General features: G+C 37.8%; 1 protein-coding gene across 1 annotated transcript; it reads left to right on the forward strand.

The window, feature by feature from the left end:
- The first annotated feature begins 417 nt into the window (after positions 1–417).
- Tmem30a (transmembrane protein 30A) lies at positions 418–27,307 on the forward strand. The gene is made up of 7 exons (XM_055602456.1): positions 418–2,535; positions 17,542–17,649; positions 19,414–19,521; positions 21,553–21,640; positions 22,551–22,700; positions 23,510–23,719; positions 26,618–27,307. The coding sequence occupies exons 1-7, from the start codon at positions 2,299–2,301 to the stop codon at positions 26,809–26,811; spliced, it is 1,095 nt and encodes a 364-aa protein (XP_055458431.1). The 5' UTR covers positions 418–2,298; the 3' UTR covers positions 26,812–27,307.

Below are 27,307 nucleotides of genomic sequence, written 5' to 3' on the forward strand. Positions count from 1 at the left end.
ATATCCTGGAACTCACTAAATAGACCAGGCTGGCCTCTTAACTCACACAGATCTGCCTGCCTCTGCCTCCCAAGTACTGGCGTGAGCAACTGCCAACTAGCCCCAGTGAAGTTTTTAATAAATAAAAGGCCAAGAGTTAATCTCCCCCATGAGCAAGCAAAAGGAAAGAGAAAGCAGATAATCAGACTAGGAACAAGAAAATCACTACTCCTATAACAATAATAGCAACAAAATTTTAACGCAAAGTAAGATGTCCTGCAGCATCTGAGGGAGGTGGCTGGAACTTGTGGATATAATCCTCAATAGCTCAAATCTCTTGTAGCTCTTGTAAAAGACCTATGTACATCCTCCACACACTTTAAACCATCTCATGATCCCACTCTTTCTACTACCCAATACAATGTAAATAACCTTTTAAAGGATAATGATGGGAAATTGTCTCCAGGTTTATTAGCAAAGAAGCAATTTTCTTTTTTCCCTGAATATTTCCAATTGTGGGTTGAAGGCTCAATTGCAGCACTATTTAAACAAAGCCCCAGAGTAGCAAAACCAGTTAAAGGAATTAACACATTTAACAGTGTGATGATCTAAGTAAGAATAGGGAGAAAAAAAAAAAAAAAAGACTTCGGGATTATCGCCAACACTGAGATGAACATTTTATGAATCAACAGAATTTATTAAATTGAAAAGATATTCCTCTCCAATAACGATGGCAGACTGTTTTCCACTTGAGCCAAGTTGGAGGGTAAACTTAGACTGCTAAAGCAAGATACAGACCTAAGTATTCTAGTGGCCCTAAGAATGTGACAGATCAGTAGGGCTTTGGTGGCACACACCTTTAATCCTAGCACTCTGGAGACAGAAGCAGGCAGATCTCTGAGTTCAAGGCCAGCATGGTCTACAGAGTGAGTTCCAGAACAGCCAGGGCTACACAAAGAAACTCCGAGAGAAGATCACAGACCGAGAGTGTACCCAAGCAAGTCGAAACCATAGGCTAGCACTAAAGTGGGTGTTTGTTGTCAGATGGTCTGGATTTCAAACAGTAATAATGTAGATACTGCAATACTTTTGTAAATTTACAAATAGTAAATGCACATGCTTATAAGAGAAAATTTGTAAAATATGTAAAAGCAAAAAGAAACAAAAAACCCAGCCTCCAGGGTCAATCAGCTTTATAGTTGTGTTCTACATTTTGGTCTCTGTACTGCTTTGTTGTATTTGAGCTACCCACTTATTATTATCGCTATTATTTATTGAGACAGGTCTCCCTACGGATTTCCCATTGGCCTCTTACTAAGTAGCTTAGACTGGCCTTGTATTTTTGATTATCCTGCCTCTGCCTTTCGAGCACTGGGATTACAGCTTAGTGTTTTTTTCCTTGGCAGATTAAAAGTATGTTATTACTTCACTTTTAACAAGTGGTATTATGCTGTTTTTTTTTTTTTTGTTATCAATTTAAAAAATATCACTATCATGTATTACAATAAACTTCCTAAGTCAATGTGCAGGGGGCGAATATCATTGATGGAGGAAATGTGAGAACAGATCAGAAGCGAGGCTTTAGGGCTAAATTAGGTCACGTTACTGATTCTTTGTTTTGTTTTGTGTTCTAGATCAAACGGGTCACATATCACCTCACTTAATTTCACAGCGGCACGTTGAGTGGCGAGTTAAAACATCCAACAGGGATCTGCATCCTTTTAAACGTGTGGATTCTGGAACGCCACGATTCCCTTTAGGGGAGGCGTAGCCTTAAAAATAAGAGCCAGCCTAGCGCCAGAACACACGTAGCCCAAGCCACCGAGTCCGACCCGACCCCACGGCCGCCTTCTCTAGCCGCACCACAACAGGAAGCGTACGCAAACAGCAGCGTCCGTCCCCCGCGGAGGGGAAGACGCCACCTCGCCCGGGCGCAGCGCCGTGACGTCACGCAGGGCCGCGCATGCGCCCACGTTGCCGCGCGCCCGGCCTAAACCCCTCACTTTGTCGTCACAGGGCAGATGATCAGGGTGCGTCCGCCTTTTCCTTCCCCCTTCCATCCACCTCCCCCTCCCCACCCCTCGTCCCTCAGTCTTCTCCCTCTTCCTCTTTCTCCCTCCCTGGGGCGTCTCCTGAAGACTCTCGCTTCCGGTCAGCGTCCGCCGGCAGAAGCGCGTCCCGCCTCTTCCGCCTCCCCGGTGGCGGCGCGGGTGGCGGAGGCAGCAGCGGCCGCGGCGCCTGCGCGTCTCCTGTCAGGGTCGGCTGGCAGGTCCCCTGGGCGGCCCAGCTGAAGGCGGCCGAGCCGAAGCCCGGGGGCCGATGGCGATGAACTATACCGCGAAGGACGAGGTGGACGGCGGGCCCCCGTGCCCCCCCGGGGCCGCCGCCAAGACCCGGAGGCCGGATAACACGGCCTTCAAGCAGCAACGGCTGCCCGCCTGGCAGCCCATCCTCACGGCGGGCACGGTGCTGCCTACCTTCTTCATCATCGGCCTCATCTTCATCCCCATCGGCATCGGCATCTTCGTCACCTCCAACAACATCCGTGAGATCGAGGTGAGGGAGGGGCGTGGCGGCGGTCCCCGGGCTCCCCGAAGGTGACAGGCGGGCCCCGCCCTCCGGTGCCTCCTGGGTTTCTCCTGCGGCTCTTCTGAGTTTGCAGTTTTGCCTTCCAGCTTCCCTCTGCCCTCTCGATTTACGCGGCCTAGAACGGAATGAATAAAGCGAGAATGTCCGGTGGACGAGACTTGCTTCCTGGGCGCTTGGCGCGGTTCTCCGAGGGTTAGCGTGAATGCTTTCCTAGGAGAGAAATAGAGGAAAAGTTAGATTTAGGTGTGACTCCGAGGCAACTCGCAGGGTCAGACCATCGCTACTTGCGTGGGGATTACCGGGATACCGAGATTAATAAATTAGTCATTCTTGGGTAAAGGACCCAGAGTCATAGAGGTATTGATTCTTCTGGGAAGAAATTAAGTCACATTTTCCAGGGCACACACAGTACTTTTTTTTGAGCTGATAAGATATTTTGAACTGATAAGATATTTTTAGTTGTTGGCCCTGATATAATAGAAAACGGGAAACTAGGCTGTATTCGTTTCTGACACTGCCCCAGCTCTCCCCGCTTGATTTGATAACTGCAACTCAGTGACTCTACACGAAATGAGTTGGGATCTAGCTACAAAACAATTTCACTGGCATTGATTTAATGGAACATTTTACTTTAAGACACGGTAGAAACTCAAGGAAATTTTGATTTCTGCCGGTGCAATAATCACTGCATCTTTATCCACCCGCAGAGGTGAAGATTGGCTGGTAGCAGCGTGTAAGTACCGTGTGGCATGCAGTGCTAGACATCTACAAGTCCTCGCTTTCTTCTGTTGTGCACATATATATGTTTTTGTGTACATATTTTTAAAAATAAATACTACATGTATGTGATTTATTTGGACTTCCCCGGACATTTTAGCCATGGAGTTTTGGTGCCCTTTTCCAGCTTAACTTAAAATATTAACGCTAAAGCCAGGTGGTTACATTTTCAACTGCATAGTGTTTCCGTGCTAATGACAGAATAGTATCTTGAGTGTACTTTTAAAATTCTTTACTAAGAATTCTTTTCAGTGTGTTGACTAGGTTCACAGTATATGTTTTAGGTATATATATATATATATATATATGTATATGTATATGTATATGTATATATATATATTTTTTTTCCTGTTTTTATCTTTGATAGTCCTTAAGTGTAACCCAAGATACTCCAAAATATACAGCTCTGGGCTGGCCAGGTTGGGCACTAGAAAAGTTTTGATTTTATAATATTTTGGATTACAGACTTCCAGATTAGGCATGCTTAACTGGAGAAGATTATACAGATAATACAAAATGTTAAAAAAAAAATTGGCAAATGTGAAACACTTCTGTTTTCATCTGTGCCCTCTCCTACCCCAAGCCTGAGCTCTGCCACCTTTAATTATCTCAGATTTGGGGGTAATTTATTTAATTTCTCTGAAGGTTCGTTTCTTCATCTCTAAAATAAATAGAATACTGAGTTTCTTCTAAGGTTTCACAATAGTCTTAACCCACTATTCAGCAGGAGGTTGAATGCTAAGGACCCGCTTGCAGTATGACAGTAGACTAAGAGTAACATAGTCCTGATTTAAGCTTTCACACTAAGATCCTTCCTGAGATGATAGTAAATATAACGGATTTCCTCCTAGCTAAACATTAGAAACTTGAATCATCTTATTTAAACTTAAGATATTAGGATGAAAGCGATGATTTAGAATTGTATATGAATATTTACTAAATTATTAGAAAACTTGTACTATTTACGACAGTATGAAAATATCTTTAATTTTCTTTAAAACTTTAGGTTCTGAAATAAAGTAAGGTTCTATACATTTAGTATTAGTGGAATGGAAATTTCTAGTGCTCAGTGATTTTAAGAGTATATTGCAGTTTGTTCAGGAGGTCATTGGAGTTAAGAATTGGTATAGTGCAAAAGCTCCAACCCTCACTCTGGTCAGTGATGGGACCTGAGTTTTTGTGTGCAGCGCTTGACACATTAAAAGATTTAGATTTGACGATCTTAAGATGCTATTCAGTTCTGAAATTCTGTGACTTAAAACTTAATTTTGATTTAAAACAATGCTGGGTTCAAAATGCCACATTAGAAATTGGAGGAAATGAAAATTAGGAGTTACTGGAAATTTTGTATTAACACCAACACATGCAGATAGAATGATTAAAATTTGAGTGTTGGATGTATAGTGAAATTATTTCAAATTGGGTCTGAAGTTATTAGGAAAACCTAAAGAGCTTTCCCAAAAGTGGCATACATGTTTGTGTTCTTATTCTCTACTGTGTGTGTGTGCTGGAGATTGAACTCAGGGCCACAAGAAAGTGCTGTACCACCAAGCTACCTCTCCCCAACTTAGACTAAAACACTCTCAGGGTTGTTGAAAGTCAATAGCAGGAGCTGAAGAGTTGGCTCAGCAGTTAAGAACACTGGTTTCTCTTGCAAGAATACCCATGTTTGATTTCTAGCACCTGCATAGTGGCTCACAACTGTCTTTAACTACAGTTCTTGATGAGCCTATGTTCTCTTCCAGCCTCAGCAGGTATCAGACACCCACATGGTCTACTGACCTGTAGGCAAAACACTCAACCACATAAAGATAAACTGATAAAATGCTTTTAAAAAGATCAAGTGTGTACAAAGTGAATAAACTGTAACTAATAAAAATAATAGAATGAACCTGAAAAAAAAAAAATCAAGTGTGGCAAATGCCTTTAGTCCCAATGCAAGGGAAGCAGAGGGGTTGATCTCTTGAGCTTGGTCTACATAGCGACTTCCAGGATAGACAGGACTGTATACAGAGACAATATAAAACAAATAAACAAGCAAAAATAAAATAAAGGTAAATGGGAAATGAACAGTTCTTACCCAAACTGATTCCTGTTTTCTTGTTTACATCTTTTAAGTTTCTTTTTGAAAACTCAGTAGCCTAAGTGCAGCATAGTTCAAATAACTAGAGCAAAGGAGATTTATAAATCAAAATGCTTGGCTTGAAGTGTTTTGTTCAGAACTTGAAAATTTTAAAGTAAAGCTAACGGACCTTTCATAGTTTCTCAGATATACTATATTAAAATATTACCACTCTTATAATGCCCTGAACTCCCCTGAAAAAGGTAATTTTAAGAAAAGGTGCTTTTATATTTCAATGCTCATATTTAGTATCATATTACCTTCCCTTGTTAAGTTTATGAATCTTACTTCGTTTTTAGATTTTCAATGTAAAATGAGGTTTTTAGAAAAGTACCATTGATAATTTTATTAACCACTAAGATATTTTAATTTATGGATGTATTTCTTGAACACTTACTTAATATCTTTATTATTTGCAGGAAAGACATTTTCTTTAATTTGGCAGAGTTAGGAATCAAGCATCTTCCCACCACAAGGCATGAATGATTCCTCTAAGGCTCTTGGCCAAGATACATAGCTAACTTGAAAAGACCATCTCTCTAACTTCTGCAAAAGTATTTATCAGTGTGAAGTGATATAGTTGCAAATTAATGCTTAGAGAGCTGGGTCAGGCATCCTGTTGCTACAGCCTCAGATATTTTGGGGAGGCTTGAGGTAGGAAGATTGTTTGGATCAAGTAATTCATTGCCAGCTTGGGTGACATAGACCTAGTGTTCAAAAACAGTAAAAGAAAAACTAATTAATGGTTAGAGTCAAATGGATATGTTATTTAAAGCAATATTTAAGACAGAAGGTAAATACAGTAATACCGAGAGCCTAGACAATTGTGTGAAATTAATATTGCTAAAAATGATGAAATCTTAGTGGACTTTTTCAACTACTTTGCTGAATTCCCAGCTTTCTTCTCCCTCCTTCCTCCTCTAACCTTATTTAATTTTCTACTCTCAGTTATCTTGTCCTGATTATTTCCTGTTTCTGATAAAAAATTTGCTATGACTTTCCTCCTTTTTAGTCTGAATCCTTAGATTGTAGGTTCTTGAAGAACATTAAATCTTTCATTTGTATTTAGTAATCTTTGTTTTTACTTAAACTTTAGCATAGACTCAAGGAAGGATAAGTTGGTTTTTAGAAATGATTGTTAAAGATTAGGCATGTTATGCTAAGAAACTTAAAGATTTTAATGCTCAAATATATTGCAGTGATTAAACAGGGAACCTTTGGCAATTAAGAGCTTTGTGTTGATATAATTGAGGTTTTGTTTCCTGTAAGTACTTTCCTGAGTGGTTTTTTGTTGTTGTTTGTTTGTTGTTGTTTTTTAGTTTTAAGTCCTGGAACTGAGACTGGTTTTCCAGATGAGCATTTGGAAACAGTTTGGTGAAAGGAAACACTAACCAATTGGATGGGATGTTTCCCTCAAAGAATTTAGTTCTTGTCATAAGTGCAACTGTGTTGCTACCAAGAAATTATATACAGTGATTATATCTTGAATTTCATCAGCCATGAAAGGTGCAAACCTTTCTTTCTTAAAAAGACTTAAAGTCCAGAATGTCCTCCCTGCTCTCTGCAGCCTAAATTATTTTCTAGCCTTTTATAGAAACAAAACACCCCTCCCCATTTAGAGTTTTTAAAAAAATGTACTGGCAAAATTAGCATTTGCTACCAAATAGTTGTGTTGAATTACTCACTCTGAGGGCTTCAGAAAATTCTTTTAAGTATTTAAAATGCCCCCTTTAATTTAATCTGATTAGTACTTAAAGTGACTTATCTTATTAGTCAGCATTTTGTTATATGGTGTATTTAGGTTTAATATTGATTTCCTTTTAGATAAATCTACATTCAAACAATGGAAGTTTTCCAGCTCTTCTTGTATACAGAGCAAAAATGCATGTCCTTCAAATTCCTCCTTATGACCAGATTAAATTTAGTCTGTTTCTGAGGAATAGGCTATGGTTTTAGACTTAGGGGAACATTCGTAGTTTTTCGGGAACAAAGATGAGAAATGTGATAATGTTTCATCTAATATCATTATCCACATCTGCCTCTGTACTGCCTCTGGTGCTTTGTCATTAGGATTTAAGTAGTTGGAAGGTTTTATGCTTATGTATTCTGAAGTATGCCTGATACAGTTTTGACATTAAAAAATATTAATTTTCAAAATAGGAGATTTTTGATTTGTGTCCCCTCTTCTACTTGGCAGCTTCTTTTTCTCTGAGGTTTAGAGCTATTAACTCCTGAGTAAACTTTGTCTTTTGAAAACTACTGGATGTTAGTTACATGTGACAGATTTATTAGGTCAAGCTCCCCTTGAGTTTCAGCTGACAAAGGATGTAGCGGTTATTTGATAGTGAAAAGTCATACATTGGGTTCTGTTTATCAAGGATTTTTGATCAATGTTGGATGTTTTCTATATATAAAGTACCTCTTTGGGCATAGGGAGTTATTGAAAACTGTTGAGGAGAGGACTCTTTTTTTTTTTTTTTTTTTTTTTTTTTTTTTTTTTTGGTTTGTCCCTCTTTTCCAGCAGAGGGCATTCCTTTTGGAGAAGATAAAGTGACTTACAGTAATAGGAGATGCAGATTTCACTCAGTGACAGAGTACTTCCCTAGCTGAGACCCTGGTTCTGTCCCCAGATATGGAAGACTAAAACACATGTGGTGGTGTATTATGGCTTTCAAGGATTTCAACCATAGCTACATAGAGATTTGAGTCCAACCTGGGCTGTACAAGCCAAAACCTCACCCCCGCCCCCAAACAAAACAAAACAAAAAACGGTGTGGGGGGGTGAATCAAATATCACAGGAAAATTAATCATTGCTTAGGAACATAACAAGGGAGTTCTGTTTTAAAGTCTCTATGAAGTTTACAGCCTTGACATTCATAGTGATGGGTTCTCAAGCTCAAGGCTTAGGTTGGAGGGCCAGACTTCTGCTTACCTTTTCTGGGCATCAGCATTGTAGACTGAAGGGTGAACAAAGGGCTAAAGGCCTTTTAAAAATGGTTCTTTGAAGCTGCTACACCGTACTTAACTCTACTTGGTAGCATAGTCATACACTCTCCAAGGCAGGCTGGAAATTTTAGTTTCTATTAACAACAAAAGTAACATAAAAATTAGGGTAATAGCTTGTTTTAGTAGTCAGTCTTTACATCACAGGGTTTTAGGAGTAGTTACTGTCTGGTAAAATGGTACGTCAACCAAATGAGAATTAGTTGTAGATGTGATTGTTCAGTGGCTTAGTACTGAGTAAATAATAATTGCAGTTTTATTGATTTTAATATTGAGTTGAACATAAAATAGATTGTGCTAATTTTTATGTAAAGCGCAAATTAGGTATGTGGTTTTGCCAGTAAGTTAGGACATACACACACAGACACATATATGGTAAAAAGAACTGTAGAAGGCCTATTGAATATCATTACTTTTTAAAACATAATCTCTGTTCAGCAGATAAATTTGTTTCATTTTCTCTTAAAAAAAAAAAACCCTACCGTAATGCTGTGTACTAACAAAACTTAACTAATACTTTTTGAGAATTTACTAATTTTATATGATTCTACTATTCTCATGTTATTTTGGATGAACAATTAAAGTTTAGACATAGTCTGTATTTGGTTTCAGTTTATTTACAAAGAGTTTTATATACTAGTTGATAATTTCATCCATTCTTTAAATTTTTTTAGATTTATTTTAATTTGTATGGGTATTTTTTGCTTCCATGTTATAAATGTCTGTGCACCACATGCATGCCTGATGCCTGACATCAGGAAAGGGTATTTGATCCCCTAGAATTGGAGTTACAGATGATTTTGAACCACCCTGTGTGTTCTGAGAATCAAAACAGGGTCCTCTGGAAGAGCAACAAGTACTCTTAAGCATTGAACCATCTCGCTAGCCCCATTTTGTTCATTCTTACCAATCACTAATTCACTTCTTACTTTGCAGCTTCTGAAGTATATTATCAGATGGTAGAAAGAGCTCAGAAAAAAAGGAAGGGCTAAAGGATGGCTTACAGTTATTCACTTCTTAATTTGCAGCTTCTGAAGTATATCAGATGGTAGAAAGAGCTCAGAAAAAAAGGAGGGGCTAAGGGATGGCTTACAGTTTTAAATAGTGCATGGCTAAAACCCATTAGGGATTAACCCTGAGTCACCAATAATGCATTGGTATCACGTTAAGTAAAGAAGTAAAAGAACTTCCCTTTGGAGTTGTGTAGTCAAGAGCAAGTCCAGATTTAAGTTCATACTTCTGCTGTCTTTTGTTCTGTGCCTGTTGCATGCCTTTGAATCTAAACCTATATTGTGAATCTGTTGCTATGCCGGTATCTGTGTCTGTCCCTGGGTGTCTGTCTATTGTATGACTGTGTGTATCTGTTCATGTATATCTATACCTAACAAAGGGCTTTGCCCTGTCTCATTTGAAAAGCACAGAAACTATCACATGAGAAAGAAAAGAGGGATACATTACAAAAATCTCTTTAGAGTTTTACAAGGGAATTAAGTCACTGATTTCGACAGACCCAGCCAACAAACTACTGCAAATAGTATTGTTTATCAAGCAATATCCAAATGTTGTGTTTAATATTTATGGTGGATATTCATTTTAGAAGATTCTTTTCAACCTCCATGTTTGCTGCTTTCAGTACACTTGTATTGTTTAAGCCAGAGCTGTGGAAAAGTGCATACATGGAGAGTACAGATATCCATTAGCTTAGACTGTAAAAGTTGATAACATGGGAAATCTCAGGCAAGAAAAGTGGATTGCTCTTTTGTTCTCTTAAAAACAGGTTAAGCAAACAGGCTGAGTACACAGTAGGATAGCTGTCCTAAGTGACCTTAAGGTATTTATTAACTCTAGCTGTGAGGTCCCACAAAAGTTTTAGTCTCTTAGAAAGTAAGAGAGAGTTTTATTGTAATGCCTTGCTACATTGCATGTGTTGGGGAGCCCTAAGTAACTGTGTTGATATGGGTGAGAAGACTACTCCATGCGGAAGTAGGAAGAGAAAAGGAGGAGTGCATTTAGTAGGAAGAGGAACAAGAAAGAAGGCAGTGTGGCAGTGGCAGAATGAGAAGAAGGGGAAGAAAATAGATCAGATTAAGGTGGTATAGTGTTAGGGTGCACATTACGTGGGCCAGTGTAAGGACTACAGGCAAAGTAATGGGAAGCATAGCTAAGCGATTCCTGGACACTTAGGTCTCAAACCCTGATACTGTAAAACAAAACAAACAAAAACCCAAAAAACTAACAAACTTACATTGATGATGGAAAATAGGTTGTTTACAGTGTTATTAAGTGGTAGAGGAGCAAAAATCTGATACCTCCCCATATGTTATCTTGTAGTTCACAGAGAACCACTGGACAGACTAGAATGTGCAAATTAGGTGTGAGACAAGTTTACAGGTCTTTTATAGGGTTAAGAGAGTCTAGGCTTCAGATTGTTTCCATTGGTTCTCAGCTGCAGAAAGTTTTTTAGTAAAGTCCTGAATGGAGGAAAATTGAGTCTTAGAAGGGAAGAGTCTTTGTTTGCTTTTGTGGGTTGTAAAATTCCAACCTCTTCTATTCTTGGTAGACTTCTTAGACCATGGTCCATTTCTTTGATGGGTGTGGATGGAAGCCTTTTTGGATCTTTCCTTATTTATTTATTTTTTCATTTTTATTCATTTTTACATCCTTGAAGCTCCATTCCTCCTCTCCTCCCAGTCTCCCCTCCCTTCCCCCACCCTTTTTCCTCAGAAAAGGGGAGCTCCCTTTCCCATCCAGTCCAGTTTATCAAGTTGCATCAGGACTGAGCATGTCCTCTTCCCCTGTGACTTGGCAAGGCAATCCTGCCAGAGAAAAGTGATCAAAAAACTGGCAAGTGAGTCTGTGTCCGACGGAGTTCCCACTTCCTGTCCTAGAAGACCCACATGAGGCCTAAGCTGCCTATCCGCTACATCTCTGTATGGGGTCTAGGTATCACTCATGCATCGTCTTTGGTTGATGCTTCAGTCTCAGAAAGCCCCTCTGGGCCCTGGTTAGTTGACTTTATTGGTCTTCTTGTGGAGCTCTTGTCACCTCCAGGTCCTTTTGTCTTTCCTTGCTTTTTGGATCTTAAAAAAAATATATATATATTTCCTTTGAGAGCAGCTTCAGCTCTACATTTCTGTTAAACACACTGATTTTGCCAGTAAAACAAGGTGATAGTCTAATAGCTGAAGGGAGACACATAAGTGTCATGATCTCCCCCTCTCCTTAGGGCTTAAGTGTAGGATTTGGAGAAGAGGAGAAAGGAGGGTTCTAAAGTATCAGTAGTCCTTCAGGTAAGAGATTTATTAACCTCACAGCAAATTGGATAGAGAAAGTGAAGTGTCATGGTAAAGTGTTCTGTATGGGGGAGTCCCTGACCTGCAAGGATATAGGCTTTGCTAATGTGCCGCTTGTGCTACCTGACCAGTTCAGAGACTCTGGATAGGGGAGTTAGTGTGTGGCTGTAGTCTACCTATCTTGTCCACACTGTGGGATTTGTGAGGGCGGAGGGCTCTTTGTGAGACCTGTGTGGACTTTCAGCTTTGCAGCAGTTGTGGGGGAGAGACACTGGGGTTTAGGATGTAGATCTGGGAGGCTCTTTGGCAGCATCACCTGGAAAGTTTGGCATTTAACAAGGATCATTATTAAAAAGTGACCTAATGACACTTACTGTGGGCTTGGCATAGCATGGAGATTATTGGCTGGGGCATAAGAGAAGAAGTAGGGTATTTGTGATTGGGAGAAACCGTTTCTTACACTAGATGCTTCTGTACACACCTTATACTTTAAGTCAATTCAGACATCTGTCCAAAATAGCATCTCATCTATCTGATGAATGACTAGTTTTTTTGTTTGTTTGGTACTTAGGATTTTTTGGTGCTGGGAATTAAACCAAGGGCTGTCCTAATTTAAAATAAGGAAAATAACAACAAACTTTGCAGAGCCACTCTGTTTAAAAAGATGGATTTTTAAAAATTTTACGTGTAGGAATGTTTTGCTTGCATGCATTTCTGTTTACCACATGCATGCCTAGTGCACAAAGGTTACAAGGGAGCCTTGGATCCCAGGGACTGGAGTTATAAGTGGCTGTGACCCACCACGTAGAGGCCTGGAACTAAGCTGAGTCCTTCGCAAGAGCTTTTTACTGCTAAGCCATCTATTTCTTCAACCCCTGCTATTTTTTAATTTAATTTTTTTTTTTTACAATTTATGCATTTTATATCACAATTGTAGCCCCCTCTCACAACACCTGTTCTTTAAATATGTTAAGTGCATCTATGTCTGACAGAACACACGTGATAACAGCAGTTAATAAATGTGGTATGTTATTATGGTTCAATTATTCTTTGTACATTTCTTTCCATCCTGAAAATTTTCCATAATGTATATTGTTTATTCTTATTGTCTTTGAATATCTTTTTTCCAATGCTGTCTCTTTCTACTTTTTTCTGGATTTGTTCAGATTCTTATTTCTTCTAAAAAGTACTGGTTCTTTGATAATGATTGTCTCTCTACTGTCCAGTTTGACAGCTTCCTTTGCATTTTTGGCTTTGATAATGAATCTAGCCCTGTGGTAGAGTAGACAGACTGACAGACAGTTCCTGGGTAAAGGTGGTTTAATAGAAGGAGCATTTGGCTTGAGTCAACTATCTTGGATATTTTTTGTTGTTGTTGGTTTGTTTGTTTGAGACAGGGTTTCTCTGTGTAGTCCTGGCTGTCCTGGACTTGCTTTATAGACCAGGCTGGCCTCGAACTCACTGAAAAACTCCAGCCTTTGCCTCCCAAAGTGCTGGAATCACAGGCATGCGCCACTTGGCGATATCTTGGATTCTAGACTCACACTTGCAAAAGTTTCTAAGGATGTTCTTTTTATGTAATGGAGGTAACGCAGTAGGAATTTTGGTGAGGATCAGATCAAATGTGTATAAATGAAAGCTGTTAGTTATTGATGGTACAGTATATTTGTACTTTGTATGGTTCTTGTACTTTGACCTGTGCCTTGCCCCTATTAAAATTGAAAAGTTAATTATAATAACTTTTAAAAATATTGTTTACAGAGTTCCCTGAAGTTAAAAGATAGAATTTTGTGGCTGGAGAGATGGCCCAGTGGTTATGTGCCAGAGCCCTCCAGCAGTATCGAACGGTTCTTGAATTGGGAGTGAGGATTAAAATTAATAAACTAACACACAACACACATGGGACTTTTCCGAGAGGCTCCGGACTCCAGCCAGCAGCAGCCTGACTTTATTGCAGAGAGCTTTTAAGCCAGAGTAAAAACAGCTTAGAACAATGGGTTAAATTTACAAGGAGGTGAAGCAAGAGGTGTGATCTTGACAAGCTATCACAAACAAAAGGAGATGGACTTGCAAATTCTTCCCTAACTTCAGTGAAGGCCTGGTAAAAGCAGTCTTTGCGCTGAGATTTAAATATCAAAGCAGCTGCCAGATCAAAGGCTCCCTACAATTGAGAGCACTAGCTGCTCTTCCAAAGGACTCTTGTTCAAGTCCCTAGCATCCACATGGCAGCTCACAACTGTCTAAAACGCCAGTTCCAGATCTGACACCCTCAACAGATATACATAGAGTCCAAACACCACCGCACAATAAACAAACAAATAAAAATTTAAGATTAACTTTTAGTTGTTTTAAATTTATAATCAACAGTTCATAATGAATATATTACAGCTATCTGTTTTAAGTATTATTTGATATTTAGTAATTATTCTAATATTGGGTTTTATTATACTAAACTATAATTTGATTTCCAGTTCCATCAAATTATTTTTGTTTAGTTAAGTAACATCTCTTTGCTTAATAGCAAATGGTGATCAAATTAAAGAGGATGATTTGAGAGGTTTCTATTTTTGTTTCTTAGATCAGTCTTGAGAGGAAGAAAGCGTGATGTTAAAAATGCAGTTTTCTTTGTGATTTATTCTGACATAAATTGGGTATGTTAAGTGGAATGATGTGTACAAACATTGGTTATGGAGGCCTTGGTACGGAGTTGTAACACATAGGTCTAATGAAATTCATGTGTGCTTTCCTTTGTTCATTGAGTTTTCTTGTTTTAGTTACATGCCTTGCTTTTTAGTGATATTTGCAGTGAAATAAAAAAGGAAATTAAAGTTGTACTAGTTAACAAATGGAAAATAATTGTACAGAACATTTGGAAAACAGTTATACAGAACATTATGTAATAACTTGATAAAACAGCTTTCTTAAGCCATTGTGGGTTCTTTAAAATTATCTCACTTTTTCGTTGGTGGTTCTGTTTTCTAGGTACAGATTTTTATTTAAAAATTTTCAATTATAAAAATAACTTAGATTTTTAACGTTTAGGACTGTGTTGTTTTGAACAAGAATGGCGCCTGTAGATTCATGTGTTTGACTGCTTGGCTATAAGGACTGCATATTAGGAGGTGTGGCCTTGTTGAAGTAGGTGTGTCCCTGCAGAGGCAGGCTTTGAGGTCATGTATGTTCAGGCTGTGCCCAGTGTGGCACAGTCTTTTCCCTGCTGCCTGTGGATCAAGATGTAAAACTCTCAGCTCCTTCTCCAGCATCCTGCCTGCATGCCATCATGCTTCCTGCTATGAGGATGATGGACTAAACCTCTGAAACTGTAAGCCAGCCTCTATTAAGTGTTTTCCTTTATGAGAGTTGCTGTGGTCATGGTGTCCTCCACCCCCCCCCTTTTTTTTTTTCATTTTTTTCATGGTGTCTTTTAACAGCAGTAAAACTCTTAAGACTCTTCATCATAAAACTCTCATTTATCATGCAATTTAGAAGATAAGTCATAGATGGACAGAAAATAATTTAAGAAAATCTGATAATTGTTACCTAAAAGAACACTTAAAATATGAAAATGAAACAGCGTGATGAAAGTGAGCGCAAGACCTGATTAGACACCTCCTTGGATGATGTAAAGGGCCTTAAGCACCTGGTGGGGCTGCTGTATCAAAGTTCCATAGACCACGTGATGTAAGCACTAGACATTATCTGGGCATGGTAGCATATGCCTTTAATCTAGCACTCTAGAAACAGAGACAAGAGGATCTTTCTGAGTTCAAGACCAGTTTGGTTTTGTCTTCTGGTAGGTGAATAGAAAAGCTATGTTATATCAAACTCTGAAAAGATGTGGAGGAAACTTAAATGCAGGTTACCAAGTGAAAGAAGCCAGTATGAAAAGGCTACCTATAGGATAACTCTAACTTTGGAAAAGACAAACTATGAAGACAGTAAAGAACATCAGTGCTTACTATGATTTAATACAGAAGATGAGTAGACAAAAGAAAGATGGGATTTTTAAGGCCAGTTAAAGTATTTTGCATTATATTATAATGGTAGGTTATGTAGCATTATATGCTGTTTAAACCTATAGAATTTTCAACCAAGAGTGAACCTTAAACTATAAACTAGGTGATGATAATGTCAGTGTTCATTTATAGTTGTAATAGTCCACTTGGGGAGAAATGTCGATTGTAGAGTAGATAGATACCTGACCAAAACAACTCAAGGAAGGAAAAATTCATGTAGGTTTGCAGTTTCAGACATTCAGCTCATAGCTTGCTTTGTTTCTGTATCTGAAACGAGACAGTGTCATGGTAGCAGGAACATGTAGCACAGGGTACTTATGTGATGAGCAGGAAGTAGTGAGAGGAGTTGGGCAGGGATAAGACCATATTCTCCAGCAACTTGCTTTTATCCAGTCCTACTTTTGAGTTTCCAGAATGTTACAAAAATAGCACCACTAGCTAGAAGCAATGTCTCAGCACATGGGCACTTTTGAGGGGACACTTCTATTCAAGCAGACGAAGCTGTATGAGAACTCTGCTAAAGTTAAAGTTTTGTTTCTTTTTTTTTTAAACTTATAATGGAAAAAAATGAGTTTGGGGTTCCTTCTGACTTTACCTGGTATTGTACAATTCAGTTCTGACAGAGTTAACATCAGATGCTGCAAGTTCAAAGCATAGTCCTTAATAACTGGCCTTACTCTAGATATAAGTTAGTTCCCTAGGCTAAACACACTTCTTGCTCAAAGTCATGGTCCTTCCAAGATCCCTTCTCCCTGCCTCTCACAAGATTGTCCTCATTTCAGATGCATGCTGTGGGAAGAGGAAGGTTTTTGGAAGAAACACAAAGGGTGGAGTCTGAACATAGTTTCCATGCCTTCTCCCTATGTCAGGGGACATCGAGTTCCTAGCATATATATGCCTTACCAACCAGAAAGTTCCCCTGTACAGCAGTAGCTAGACTGAAGTACAGGACTTGCACCGTTAGGCATGACTGGTTGAACATTGCCCACATAGTTTAATTTTAAGTTTTCAGCCCTACTTCTCTCTGCTGGACCAAAGCCTCTGATCAAAGGATTGGTCTTTCTGGAACCAGTGTCTACCTTGAATCTTCTTGTTTTCTTATAAATTGGTGTGAATCAAGGGGCACACCTGAGTAATAGATATTCTACTCGCCCGAGATATTCCCCTGCTGAAACACCAGGAACCAAGCCCAAAGTAATGACAGACTCTGCACCAGGTTTTTGGGTGTGCTTTTGTGATTTCTGATGGTTCTGGGAATCATCAAGGACAGGGCCTCATGCATGTAAGGCAAGCAGTCTACCATGAGTTACTTTCTGAGCCCATACTACCTTCATTCCCCTCTTTCTGTTTTCTGAATTTGGAAATGTTCCCTGGAAAATGGAAGTGACTACAAAAATATTTAAAGTTGTATATTTAAGAAGAAAAGCTGTGTTGATCTCTCAGAATCTGGCATTTTAGTTTAGACCTTACAGACATTTACATCTTTTATGCATAATGCTGTGTTGAATCTTATATTTACAATTTTATCCGTAAGTATATTTCTTTGGGTGAAAAATATAGTTCTTTAGGTGATAACATTGAACAAACAGAAACTTCTTTACTATTTAGTGCCTCACATGGTTAAAGAACACAACAACAGGTTTTGCCCACATTGCTTTGTTGGACTTATTTTTCTGGTTATATAGGTTTTAGCTGGTTATATAAGTTTTAGGTTTCTCTTTTTACCAACAAACTGCTTGCTTAATCATTTTTCTCTTGCAGATTGATTACACTGGAACAGAACCTTCTAGTCCCTGCAATAAATGTTTGTCTCCCAATGTGACATCTTGTGTTTGTACCATTAACTTCACACTGGAAGAGTCATTTGAGGTCTGTTTTCAAAGTAATGTGCTAGAAAAGGCATGCTTTAAAAAATAATATTTTTTTATAATTTATATCAAAAATAGCTTACTTTATTGGGATCTGTAGACATTTGAAGATTGTTCTATATATTTGATTGTTGCATAATTAAAGGTGTTTACTTGAATTCTTTGCATTTTAGTATTTTGTAGACAGAATTTAAGGCATTTTGCTATTCACTAGTCATTTTTAATGGCAGAAATCAATTTTTTTCATCAAGTTATAAGTTCTTGTGCTTGTATTTTAAAGTTATATATTGATACCTTGATTCCTTTTAAGATGGTATAAGTCCTTAGCCTTTTAAAATTATTTTTAATTTTAAAAATAACTTTTTAAATTCTAAAACAAGTCTTACTACAGACAACACTTAATCATTTCATTACTTAATTGAATTATTTTGTGAGATGTAAAATAGTACCCAAAAATCAAACACTTATTAAGACTTTATTTAAAAAATACTCTATTGACATAGTTTGGTATTTCGAACCTCCTTCCATGTGTGTACACGCATGTTTGTATGTTTGTGTGTGTGTACATGCTTGTGAGTGGTATTAATGCTGCTCTCTACTTTTGGTAACTGAGCATATGGGAAAGGGCATAAAATTTCAGAATTGGCATGGATGGAGGCCAATTTGTTCTGCCCTCTACCTGAAAATTGAGCTTAAAAACATTCTTGAAGAGCCAGGTGGTGGTGGTGCACACCTTTAATTCCAGGAGGCAGAGGCAGGCAGATCTCTGTGAGCTTGAGGCCAGGCTGGTTCTCTGAGCAAGTTCCAAGATAGCCAAGGCTACACAGAGAAACCCTGTATTGGAAATAAACAAAGACAAACAAATAGACAAAACACATACATACATACACACACAACACCCAAAACAAAACAAAAAACCAACAACATTCTTTTTTCAAATTATTTTTTAAATGAAAGTAGTAGTTTGTGTGTGTTGTGTGTCTGTATGCGCATGTGTGTGGTGTGCAGTATGAGTTGTGCATGCTTCCCTTGCTACTTTATTTCATGAGACTGTTTTCTCCCTGGACCTGGAGCTTGTCATTTAAGCTGAACTGGCTAGCCAGCAAGCTCCGGGGATCTGCCTGTCCCCATCCCTGCCACCCTCCGTCTCTTGGGTTATAGATGAATGTTGCCGTGCTTGACTTGTGTGTAGGGGCTGGGATCCACACTGAGGCCCTCAGGCTTATACAGTAAGTGCTTACTGAGTGAGCCATCTCTCCCCACTGCACTTCGTATTTGAAGGACAGTTTAAAAGTTTGCTTCTGCGTTTTTACAGTAGAACTTCTCTAATTTTATTTACCGTTTTTGTTTGTTTGCTTGCTTATTACTTTCTGTGGTGTTGGAGATTGAATTCAGCACCTCATGCATGCACATGCCAGGCAAACACTGTCGTTGAGCTCTAGTCCAGTGCTTACTAAGTACTTGGTAGATAGCTTTGCTAAGCCAGTTAATCCAGTGTACCCAGGACTGCTTAGTTCAGTCCTTAGTCATACGTACTAATGTTGCCCCCTTGTTCTAAAACTTACCTAAGAATTCAGGAGCTCGACTGTGAGTGTGTTTATAGTTAATTGTACAATTTTAGTTGTTACTTCACCCCAGTACACTTGTTTATCACAGATTGTAAACCAGTAAGGTGAAATTGCATGCATATATATATATATATATATATATATATATGAAACAAAATATTAATTTTTATGTTGTTTACCCTTTCTGTTTTCTCTAGGGCAATGTGTTTATGTATTATGGACTGTCTAATTTCTATCAAAATCATCGTCGTTATGTGAAATCTCGAGATGATAGCCAGTTAAATGGAGACCCTAGTGCTTTGCTTGTAAGTAAAATGATGAAATACAGAAATGTGGACTCTATGAAACAGTAAATATTATTTAGTAAGTATTAATTTAGAAATGTTAAAGTACTTAATAATCTCATGGTAAATTAAAGTGTTAACTTGTCATTTCTAGTTTTAATGGAAGTTTTTAATTAAAATGTTTTTCTGGACTGCCCACAAATGACTTCTCAATCCCACTATTTCCTGCTTGTTACTAGTAGTCATTGGGAGTTTTGGCTTCATCTCTCTGTGATGAGTCTAGCATTCTGGATATGTAAGTGTATTCTTTTTGGATCTATTCATTATTCTTGCACTAGGTTAAGTAGGGATATGCAGATAAACTGTTTCTAATTTCTGGGAGTATGCCTTGAAATTGAGTAACTGTTCATTTTAAAACTTGTGGGAAGATTAAGCAACAAAAATTCAAAGCTTCCAGAACTCCTAGGTTTACTGTGCCTTTTTGCAGGGTTAGAACTGTAGGCTATTTGTAACAAGCACCTCTCTTTCTTTTTCTCTTTCTCTTTCTTACTTTCCTTTCTCTTTCTTTCTCTTTCTATCTCTCCTTCCTTCCTTCCTTCCTTCCTTCCTTCCTTCCTTCCTTCCTTCCTTCCTTCCTTCCTTCCTTCTTTTCTTCTTTTCTTCTTTTCTTTTTCTTTCATGTGGTTTATATGCCAGCTGAGGCTCCATTGGAGAAAACTAATTTTTCTTTAGGAGCAGTTGACAGTTGGAGATAGTTTCTGGGGCTGTGCCAGCTTTCCCTCTCAACATTAGTACCCCATCAGGCTTGAATGTGCATATGCTGCCACAATTTCTGTGAGTTCATTTGTATACCTGTTCTGTCTGTCTAGAAGGCACTGTTTATTTTGTGTCTTCCATCACCACTGGCTCTTAAAATGTGTATGCCTCTTCTTTCCCGTAGTTCCCTGAGCTGAGGGGAGGGATTTGATAGAGTCCCATTCAGGGCTGAGTGTTCCAAGTTTTCTCACTCTCAGCATATTGTCCAATTGTGGGTTTTTGTATTAGTTTCCATGTACTGCAGGAGGAAGCCTTCTCTGATGATGCCTGAGTGAGACACAGATGTGATTCCCAGACTGATATGCCCAACCCTTTTGCTGAAATGTTTTCTTCAAAATACTCAGAATACTGAAGAAATATTATGAGACCCTTATATTTTTTTTCTGCAGAGAGTGCTTCTCTCAGTATAAACACAGAGTGCAAATACAAGCCAAAGGCAGTCAGCAGTAGAACAGCCCAAGAGGTTAACTAGGGTTTATGTGTGTGTTGTGGTACGTATGTATATTAACATATATAAAGTAATTTTCAAATTCAGATTACCTCGATTTGTTAGTTTAAAAAATAGATTCCGGTGGCCTTCCTGAATGTTTCAAAAGTGCTAAGGCATACTTTTCAGATACAGCCTTCAACTGTTTCCTGCCCTTAAGATCCTTACTAAGTCATGATTCTCGACTAAGCCTGAAGGCAGGTACATGCTCTGCTTTGTCAGCATTCTGCACAGTTTAAAGATTGGTATAGTCTGCTTTAGATTTTCCCTTTCTTTTTTTTAAAACATGAGATTAAACCCCTTATTACAAAATTTGGTGTTAGATGTATTCATGTTATTAGTGAGGACAAGTTTATTGAGGGCCTTCTCCAAGAAGCTAGACTGCTGTCTTTGTTCTCAGGTGCCCTTTAATGTGTATCACAGCTGGATTGATAACAGGGCATTTAATTTTTGTCTGTCGGCAATCTTTGTGGTTGTGGTCTCTATGTTGATATGAAGTCAAAATATTAATTTGATAAGTCATTTATAGCTATGTACAGGTGAACAAACATTTAAAAAGTACAATAGTAGTAAAGATATTTACAGTACTTAAATGTGGTATTAGTTTAGAGCTTGTTTTCTTTACAGACTTGTATCTTTATGAGTGGGGAAAATACAAGGCTTGAATTTTTAATTAGTAATTAGGAGTGGCTCATCATTTTTCCAGAGCTAGATGATAATTTCTCTCTTTTTTTCCTTCTGAAAACTAGAATCCAAGTAAGGAGTGTGAACCTTATCGAAGAAATGAAGACAAGCCAATTGCTCCGTGTGGAGCGATTGCCAACAGCATGTTTAATGGTATGCTAGATATAACATCTACCATGATAGATGATTAGGGAACTGTAATAATCTAGTAACGTAAATGGAATATGAAATTCACCTTCAAGATACATACTCAGATAATGAATGGGATTTTGATGCTCTGTGGCTTCCCTTTGAGAATTCTTTTATGAAAATAGATTTCTGTCTCTGAAAAGATAGAAACTTCCAATTTCCATAAAATCACAGAGCCACTTTCACTGATTTATACCATTAAGGGGGAGTTAGAGTTGATCTTTAGATATGCACTGTCTGATAAAAATAGTTTGAACCAAAAATACAAACTACTTCAAATTTTCTAGTATTTATATTTAAAAACCTTCAAAGGAAACAAGTAAAATTAACTAGAATAATTTATTTAATCTAGTCTGCCAAAACAGTATCGTTTAAGAATATGAGCATTATGAAATATTTTGTGTTTTTACAACAAGCCCTTGATTTCTGATGTGTATTATACATTCAATAGGACTAGTTCATTGTACTAACCATGTTTTAAGAGCTGAATACTATGTGTGGTTACCAAGTGCAGGAAAATGGATAAGGCAGGGGATATTACGAATGTAGCAGTAGCCAAATAAAGAGAAAAGAAGAAAGATACCACTGCAGTTTTATTTAGATTAATATTGAAATTCTTGGTCTTCTTACATGTCAGCTAGTAATTCAGGAAAGTGACCTAGACCTGTAGTAAATGAAGCAAAGTCTGTCTATCCATCTAGAATTCTAAAGTTGCAAAAGTTAATTCACATCTGAGTAAAGGATACCTGTTAACCCTGTGCTTTATCTGTCAACCACTTTTGGAGCAAATTCCAGATTCTCATTTCTCATAGAGTAAATCTGATCCTGTGGATTTTGAGTGGATATTGGTGATATCTTCCATTCTTGTGCTTAGATACATTAGAATTGTTCCTGGTGGCCAATGAATCTGACCCCACACCTACACGAATAAAGTTGAAGAAAAAAGGGATTGCTTGGTGGACAGATAAAAATGTGAAGTTCAGAAACCCACCTGGAAAAGAAAGTCTTGAAGAAAAATTTAAAGGTAAAACATGACCAGTATTCCTTTTATCTAAAAGCTAGTAGTTTTAGTAAGGTAATCTAAATTTTGTCTTTAGAGTCTTAATTTTTTTTTAAGAACAGCCTTCTTTCTCAACATTATACCAAGTTATGTAAATGTTCAGATGTACTATAATTATAACAAAGATGTGTTCTTTTGTGATTTGAATTTTTCTGATGTCTTCAGCTGTAATCCTTACAAACTGCAAATTTAACAAGCCCCTATTATAATCCACATATATTTTTGTTTTAAGCCTTAGTTTCATTATGCAATATTTCTTTTTAAAATGTATTTTTACATTTATTTATGCTTTTACATATTTGTTCATTTTGTATGTCCGTGTATATGAGCATATGTGTGTATATATGCATGTGCCATAGTGTATGTGTAGAAGTCTGAAAACAACTTGTAGGAATTTGTTCTTTCCTGTTACTATGTGGGTTCGAGGCATTGAACTCGGGTCCTCAGGCTTGATGGCCTGCTGAGCCATCTCACTGCCTCATATATTCCTTAATGCTGTATTTTTGTATTAAGTGATCTGCCTTTTTCTTAGTATCTTTTTTGTATTTTCTTGAGATATCAACTCTATTTTAATTTTTGTTATGGATTGATTTGGTTTCTGTTTCGATTTTTAAGATATCCTTAGGATGTGGATATATTTGTACCTTTAAAAATAAGAAAATATTTAAATTATTTTGTGCTTTTTCTTTTTAGTACTATGAATTTTCATTGAAACTTTATAAAATTGAATATTTTGTTTTCCCATCTCTCTTCTTCCCCAACATATCATTAAGATACAACAAAGCCAGTAAACTGGCATAAACCAGTATATCAGCTAGACCCTGATGATCAAAATAATAATGGATTCATAAATGAGGACTTTATTGTTTGGATGCGTACTGCAGCATTACCTACGTTTCGTAAGTTGTATCGCCTTATAGAGCGGACAGATGACTTACATCCAACATTGCCAGCTGGACAGTACTATTTGAACATCACATACAGTATCCTTTTATCTTTCGGTTTGTGTGCACATAAGTTTGAGAAGAGTTTCATTGCTTTATGTCAGTTATGTTGCATGTTATTTTGTGCTCTAGATTTATTTATTTTGTGGTACTGGAAATTGAACATAGGCCCTTACACTTCCATTTCTGCATATATATCAAGCCTTATTTCTTTTAATTTCAAAGATCTTTATTACTGTGTATTCATGTATGATGTATGCACGTGTGCCAAGGTACATGTGTAGTAGTAAGAGGACAACGTAGTGAAGTTGATTTTTCTCCTGTCAGTTTTTTATATGGATTCCAGGAATTGAACCAGGAATTGATTCCAGGTCGTTAGGCTTGCGCAGCAAGTGTCTTTACCCACTGGGCCATCTCTCTGTTTCTTTTACAAGAAGGAAATACTGGGCAGTTTTTTTTTATCCCTTAACAAAGTTCAGTGCAGAAGTATTTTGCCCATCATTTATATATACACTGTGAACATAAAGATTCCCAAGTATTAGCATTTTAAGATATGTTAGATCTTTGCACTTTTTATTATCCAAATAAGCCATAAGTATATTCTTTGTTTGAGACTGGATATCATTATGTATCCCTGGATGGCCTGGAGTTCTCTATATCTATGTAGAATAGATGGGCCTCCAGCTCACAAATTCTTTTGTTTCTGCCTCAGGAGAGCTGGATTTAAAAGTGTACACCACCATGCCTAGCCTAAGTTTTTGGTTGGTTGTTTTTTTCTAGTTTGAGTTGTATAATAAATTAGCCAACGGTTAATAGGCCACTTTTCAAAATAAAGATTACTTTTGGTTTTTAAACTCTTGGTTATACCACTGTATATGGCTAACTGAAAACAATGGCTTTGAAACTATGCCTGTTTAGGAGCAGTTTTGGATACATAGGCTTGATTTAGGTGCTGCTGTAAAGAGCAGTTATTTTAAGAGGATAGGCAGAATATAAAGCAGTACTCATAGTTAGTATCTTAAAAGATCCAGAAAAAAGAATAACACATGCCAGTATGTAGCCTAATATAGAACGTGGGAGCAGGAAGTCTGGAGCCCTGAGAACTTCATAAATGGCAGACAGTTTTCAGTGCAGGGAAGTCTACAGCAGGGTCCCAGGGACTGAAGTACTTTCAGGAAGAATGCAGGGTATCTAAAAAACTGACAGTTCAACAATAAGGAACTTGGGGGCTTGCAAAACATCAGGAGTTAGCTCTAAAAGAGCAAGATAAGGAAATGAAGAACAGAGTTGTAGTTTAAAAGAAGCCATGTTTTTTAGAGGCAGAGGAGAGAGGAGGAACATAGTTGATTTGATACTGTGTCTGGTCCTTGGAGAGTTGGATTAAGTAGCATGGATTCTTGCCTCAGGTTAAGTTTGATTTCAGTAAGAGAGCAGAGCTGGCCACACCCTCCACACTGGCCTTTTTTAGGAGTTTCAGTTCAGATTTTAGTTTTAGTTTTGTCTTGTCTACTCTTGCCAGCATCCTAGAATGGGCTATGCAAATAGTTCCTCCAACATGCTGCTGTCTCCTCTCTTGTATCTCCTTGCCAGTCAGTTTTGAATTTTGCAATGTCTGAGCTATTAAATCTTTGCGAGTGTGAGTTTTGTTAATTGCTCCAAATGAGCCAGCTAAATCTTGGGCTTTGTGATCCTCTACCTAGAGTACTCTCTGCCCTATAGCTATTGGGATCCAAAAATCCAAAACAGCTCAAGCAGTCACAAGAGCCCTGAAAAGCAAGAGTTTAACTGAATTAGGCAGTAAAAACTGACCAGTCAGGGACAACATCACAGACTTCAGAGCTGACTGTATCTTTGAACGTTCATCTTAGTAAGTATTTAAGCAGATGACAATACTTGATTGTACTCAGGTTGCTCCTGATTTGATCAGGGCTGCAGAACAGACTCGGGAGCTGAGCTGCCACCTTGAGCCAGAATGGTGCAGGGTTTTTAAGTTCCAAAACCACAAGCATCTGTGCCAAGTTACAGTCAGAATTTTTCATCAGCCAGAATCATTTGTTCTTTCATGGTTAGGAACAATCACTATGTTTTGGGGAACAGAGAAGAATAAGGAAGAAATTGGCTAGCCATCTGGAAAGCTCCTCTAGAACCTGGGAACTTGAACTTAATTTCACCAAAACGGAGTTTGAAAAAAAAAAAAAAATGGCAGTACTTAGGATAAATCTCATTTGTTTGATCCTGACATAGCTACGTGCTCAGTCATTCTCTTAGAACTTAAGACTTCTGGCTCTTTTCTGCTTGTTTCTTGTCTGTCAGCATGGTGTAGGGGCGTCATTGCTGGCTGATTATCTGAGGTATATTTCCATATTACGTTACTTTGAAGCCTTCTTAGGTAATAAGAGTAAAACTACCCAACATACTATATAGAACTGAATTTTATTGTTTTGGTAATACTTTGGGTTTTACTAGTAACATTATTTCACTCTATCAGGTCTAGGAGTAATTTATCAGGGATAGAGTGCCGTGCTCTGTGTTTAGTGTCTACTACTACTTAGAGAAGAAAATTTTTTTAAATTAGTTTTTAAAGATAGTTTTATTTGCAGTACATAATGACATCTGTCTTTAATCTCAGCACTGGAGAGGAAGAGGTAGACTGATCTTTTGTGACTTCAGGGCTAGCTTTGTCTACATCATTAGTTCCAGGACATCCAGAGCTACATAGTGAGACCCTGTCTCAAAACAACAACAAAATGTAGCTTTATTTGTTCATATCTCTCTCTCTCTCCCTACCTACCCACCTATTATGGCTCAGAAATATATAAGCAAGGTACCCATGTATCAGGATTATATATAAAGGAATTATAAGTAACTAAATTAAATGTTAACTTTAAAACTTGTGTATTAAACATCGAGTAAAAAGTCTTCCTATACCCTTGTCAGATTATCCTGTACATTCTTTTGATGGACGAAAACGGATGATCTTGAGCACTATTTCATGGATGGGAGGAAAAAATCCATTTTTGGGAATTGCTTACATCACCATTGGATCCATCTCCTTTCTTCTGGGAGTTGTATTGCTAGTAATTAATCATAAATATAGAAACAGTAGTAATACTGCTGACATCACCATTTAATTTTCTATTCTGAAAACAAATCTACTGCATGTGCGTCAAGGCCAGCCCTGTTCAACCTAGCTTTTGAATGCTGATATCTGGTTAGTATGTCATTTTGAAGTTGGCACATAACTTTAAAAAAAAAACAAAACAAAAACAGCCTTTGTTCTTTGCTTCTTACATATGGATGACTTATGAAACTATATGACGGGTATAAAAATTAGCTATATTGATCATATCAATATTGTACCTGCTAAAATGGCATTCTAATGTCTGCTTTTTATTGGGACAGGCCATGTGATGCATAGAGCCTCTTTCATGTGAAATGCGTCTACTGCTTAAACTGTTCATGCCGTGTTGATAACGTTATATTGACATGATGCTGTATATGTGTGCCTACTGTGTGAAGAAAGGGATTATGAGATGTGTGAGTGTAATGACTTGCTAACCTTTCAAAATTTGGTTACAGTTCAGATTGAAGAAAGACTAATATAAATAAAACACTTGATCATTTTCA

This window comes from Psammomys obesus, unplaced genomic scaffold, assembly GCF_907164565.1.
Source record: "Psammomys obesus unplaced genomic scaffold, mPsaObe1.curated_primary_1811, whole genome shotgun sequence".
Taxonomy (NCBI): domain Eukaryota; kingdom Metazoa; phylum Chordata; class Mammalia; order Rodentia; family Muridae; genus Psammomys; species Psammomys obesus.